This window comes from Lagopus leucura, unplaced genomic scaffold (genome assembly GCF_019238085.1).
Source record: "Lagopus leucura isolate 7727_CA_CO unplaced genomic scaffold, USGS_WTPT01 103-21_obj-0_obj, whole genome shotgun sequence".
Lineage (NCBI taxonomy): Eukaryota > Metazoa > Chordata > Aves > Galliformes > Phasianidae > Lagopus > Lagopus leucura.
The window spans coordinates 3,660-8,130 of NW_024964100.1; the positions used below are offsets into that span (position 1 = coordinate 3,660).

At 57.9% G+C, this 4,471-nt stretch overlaps 1 protein-coding gene across 1 annotated transcript; it reads left to right on the forward strand.

The window, feature by feature from the left end:
* Window positions 1–1,660: 1,660 nt before the first annotated feature.
* LOC122191546 (guanylate-binding protein 1-like) lies at window positions 1,661–4,270 on the forward strand. The gene is made up of 9 exons (XM_042891834.1): window positions 1,661–1,945; window positions 2,018–2,145; window positions 2,218–2,327; window positions 2,411–2,595; window positions 2,676–2,918; window positions 3,024–3,304; window positions 3,374–3,586; window positions 3,662–3,916; window positions 4,032–4,270. The coding sequence occupies exons 1-9, from the start codon at window positions 1,753–1,755 to the stop codon at window positions 4,218–4,220; spliced, it is 1,797 nt and encodes a 598-aa protein (XP_042747768.1). The 5' UTR covers window positions 1,661–1,752; the 3' UTR covers window positions 4,221–4,270.
* The last annotated feature ends 201 nt before the right edge of the window (window positions 4,271–4,471 follow it).

Below are 4,471 nucleotides of genomic sequence, written 5' to 3' on the forward strand. Positions count from 1 at the left end.
GGCAGCAGCCATGCAGGAGCTGATCACACAGCTGCAGAAGGAGAACACGGAGGTGGGCCCCTTGGTTAGCTCCGCTCTGAACGTTCTGAGCATTTTTGCAATGTTCCTGCCTGGTCTGGCAGTCAAGCTTTTCAACAAACTGCAGCGTGTGACATAGCCTGTCCCCCAGCAGCTGTCCCTGCAGTAAATGCTGTTGGTGTGGTACTGCCTGTCTGTGCACTGTTTTTGTAGCAATCAGTACCTGCTGCTCTTTCCTTTGTAGCAGCCAGATTTTCTGACAGGACAAACAAGACAGACAGCTGCTTAATGTTGTCTTTGTTTGCAGCTATTCCAAATACCCATCGATTTCCCTTGGGATCCTTAAAATTCCTCCTTCTGAGGCAATTGACACCAAGTATACATGGAGCCCTAGGGCCAGTCACAATCAGGTGCTTTTGCCAGTCCTTACAAATGAGGCTTATTTCAGCCTCCAACACAGTTCATTATTGGGAACCCCCCCTCACCCCAGAAATACAAATTGGTTTTGTGCCTTGATTTCAGGACATCACAGTGCACTGCGTGCCAGTGTCCACCAGTGCCTCATGTTTCTGTTGTTCTGATGTGCCACGCTATCGAATCCACACAGTCCAATATATTCTGTTGCCCTTTTCCCCTCCTGGCTGGGGGCACATCCCTTCTATTGGTTAACTCTATAGTTCTTCTTCCTTCATCACAATCATGGTCCTAAGAGTTTTTGCCATATCCTGCAGCAACAGGAGCAATCACCTTTTTGGAGGAGATCACCTTGGTGGATGATCTGTCTTGTAATTCTCTTATCCATGCTCATAGTGCCATGACACATCATGAGGCTGTGTGGTGGTGGTACCACAGCAAGAGCTCTGGACAGCTGACAGGTCTTCCAGTGCTTTCTGCTCCACGATCTTCCCAGGCACAGAGCTGAGGCTTTCCAGCCTGCAGTTCCCGAGTCCTCCTTCCTGCCTTTCTTACAAATGGCAGCGATGTTTGCCTTTTTCCAGTCTCTGGGGACATCTGCCAGCCAGGCGGCTCAGCAACTGCATCAGCCAGCTCACTCCGTACAAACAGCAGCAGGGGCTGGGCCCTGCATGGCCAGCACAGTGAGGCTGCTGTGCAGTGGTGCAGGCACACTCTGGCTGTACCGTGGTGTTGTGTGATTGCGTGGTGGTACAGGTGCATTTTGGCTGCAGCATTGGAGGTTCAGTGTTGTGGTGCTGGCACACTGTGTCTGTACCATAGAGGTACTGTGCTCTGCTGTCGGGGCATTGTGGATGCACCTTGGCATTGTGAGGCAGTAGCAGCACGGCTCCATGTCCCACAGGACATGAGGCACTGGTGCTGGACTGCTTCAGGCATGAGGCAATGGTACTGCAGCTGTAGATGAAGTGGCTGCAGGAGGAGAAGCGCTGCATCCAGCAGCCATGGGTGTCATGGGCACTGTGGTTGTGCTGTCCCTGCCCTCAGTGGCCAGCTAGGTGTCAGGCACTGTCAGCAAAGTGCTGCAGCATGCTGGAGCTCTTATCCCCACCAGCAGTCCCTGCAGTGAATCCACCAATATGGTACAGGTCATGTGACTTCAGTGAATTAAGCAGTATTCCGGGAATTACTATTCCAGGAAAGGAAGAGAAAAAAGGGAAAATCAAAGACACAGGATGTGGAGGGTGGGGAGGAGCGGGACCTGGCTTCACTATATATTGCAGTTTCCAGTCTGTGATCACAGCAGGCAGCAGCACAACCATGGACGCTCCGATGCTCCCGATGCCGGCTCCCCTCTGCCTGGTGACCAACAAGGACAGCGTGCTGTCCCTCGACCGCACGGCGCTGGCAGTGCTGCGCAGTGTCACCCAGCCCCTGGTGGTGGTGGCCATCGCTGGGCTGTACTGCACTGGGAAGTCCTACCTGATGAATCAGCTGGCGCAGAAACGCACTGGTGAGCAGAGGGGGAAACCCCATGCGTTTGGAGGGGCATCTTGTGGGATTTCTGACAGCTCACTGCCCACAGGCTTCCCGCTGGGCCCCACGGTGCATGCGGAGACCAAGGGCATCTGGATGTGGTGCCTGCCCCACCCGCGCCGGCAGGGAGTGACCTTGGTGCTGCTGGACACCGAGGGGTTGGGAGACCCCAAAAAGGTGAGTGCAGGGGTGATGGGGTCCCAAAAACCCCGTGGAAGTGGAGCCCCAGTAACTTGGATATATGTGCAGGATGACGATGACAGCGACGCCTGGATCTTCACGCTGGCGGTGTTGCTCTCCAGCACCCTGGTGTACAACAGCATTGGCACCATTGACCAGCGGGCACTGGAGCAGCTGCGGTACGGGGATGGCCGGGAGGGAGGTGATGGTGTGACAAAGGTTCTGCAGTGACAACGCTGACGGGGTGACGTGGGTCCCACAGGCTGGTAACGGAGCTGACAGAGCACATCCGCGTGCGGGAGGAGAACGACAACCCAACATCCAACTTTGTCCGCGTCTTCCCGTGCTTCGTCTGGACCGTGCGTGACTTCACACTGCAGCTGCGGGCCGGTGAAAAGGCCCTGAGTGAGGATGAGTACCTGGATGACATACTGCGAAAGCAGACCGGTATGGCCACCAGCGTGTGTCCCCAGGCGTCACCGTGCGCATCCGCAGTCGGTGGCTCTGTGCTAACAGTGGCAATGCAGGGTATGGGAAGAAGGACAAGGAGTGCAATGAGCTGCGGAGCTGCCTGCGCAACTTCTTTCCCCGCCGCAAGCTGTTCACGATGGAGCGGCCAGCAGCTGATGCGGATCTGCAGCGGTTGGAGGAGCTGCGGGAGGATGAGCTGCAGCCAGGCTTCCGGAAGCAGGCGGACGCCTTCTGCCGGTACATCTGGGAGGAGGCGCCGGTGAAGGTGTTGCCGGGTGGGCACCAGGTGATGGGCAGCGGTGAGTGGCAGCAGCATGAGAATGGGTGGCGTGCGGGGGACGCGTGCCGGTGACGGGGACACATGCGTGGCAGTGACGCGTGTGGGTGGCCGTCACCTCTCACAGTGCTGGCAGGCCTGGTGGAGAAATACGTGGCGGCCATCACCAGCGGCGCGGTGCCCTGCGTGGAGAGCGCAGTGACAGCGCTGGCACGGGCCGAGAACAGTGCAGCAGTGGAGGCGGCGGTGGCCGAGTACCAGCGGGGCATGGAGCACGGCCTGGTGCTGCCCACAGCCTCACGCAGTGCTCTGGTGGCCGTGCATTGGGACTGCGAGCAACGCGCCATCGCCCTCTTCCTGTCCCGTGCCTTTGCTGACCATGAACGCCAGTACCATGCGGAGCTGGTGGTGAGTTGCCGTCACACCGTGGGGTTTTGGAGGCACGGCCGTGCACTTGAGCACTGATCTGTGGCGCAGTGCAAGCTGGAGGCGGCCAAGGACGAGTTCTGCTGGCACAACGAGGAGGCGTCGGAGCAGCGGTGCCATGCGGTGCTGCAGGAGCTTTGGAGGGATGTGGAGCTGCGCCTGCAGAATGGGGACTACGTGGCACCTGGTGGTGCACAGCTGTTCAAGGAGGACCTGAACCGCATGCTGGAGGAGTACAAGCGGCGGCCCGACAAGGGTGTCAGGGTGAGTTGGGTGTGGGGGAGGGCAGTGGGGTGGCACCAGGTGCGATGGAACTGTGCCGCATGGTTGTGCGGTCAGGCGGAGGTGGTGCTGGAGGTGTTCCTGCGGGAGCGCGAGGGGCTGGCACAGGTGTTGAAGGCCACTGAGGTGCAGCTGGAGCTGGTGGAGCGGCAGCGGGAGGCAGCAGCAGCCGAGGCAGAGGCGGCAGAGGCACGGCTGGAGGAGCAGCGGCGCACCATGGAGGAGCACAAACGTCAGCTGGAGCAACAGTTGAAGGAGGAGCAGCGTGCGTGGCTGGAAGAGCAGCAGCGCGTATTGGAGCACCACAAGAAGGTGAGCGCTGTGATGGTGCTGCAAGCGTACCACAGATGTGTTCTGTGCTCGTAGCAGCACACTGGGCTGTGCTGTGGCATTGTATGCTGCTACTAACATGGCTCCCTGTCCACAGGAGTATGAAGCACTGGTGCAGGAGGGCTTCAAGTGTGAGGCGGCAGCCATGCAGGAGCTGATGACACAGCTGGAGAAGGAGAAGAAGAACAGGAAGCGGGACACCTGGATTAGCTCCGCTCTGAACATTTTGGCTCCATTCCTGCCTGGTGTGGCAGGAAAACTTTTTAATAAACTGTGGCCCATGTGATGTGGACTGTCCCCCAGCAGCTGCCCTGCAATAAATCCAGTTGCACTGCCCAGGGTCTTGTCATTTCAGGGAAGCGTGGGGCTTAATTCCAGGAAAGCAAAGGCAGCAGAGGTAGAGGGTGGACTATGGGGGCTGGGTGTCCTTCCATTTTAAGTTCCAGAGCGGTGGCCACCACAGGCATCACACAGAATCATAGAATCACAGAATCATGGAATCACAAACTCTAGTATGGCTTGGGTTGGAAGGGGTGT

Excerpts from the sequence above, each read along its gene's own strand:
- LOC122191546 (XM_042891834.1), top strand. The coding sequence starts at position 1,753 with ATGGACGCTCCGATGCTCCCGATGCCGGCTCCCCTCTGCCTGGTGACC. Across the intron at positions 3,587-3,661 it reads GGCCCGACAAGGGTGTCAGG|GCGGAGGTGGTGCTGGAGGT; the intron begins GTGAGTTGGGTG and ends TTGTGCGGTCAG. Across the intron at positions 3,917-4,031 it reads TATTGGAGCACCACAAGAAG|GAGTATGAAGCACTGGTGCA; the intron begins GTGAGCGCTGTG and ends CCCTGTCCACAG.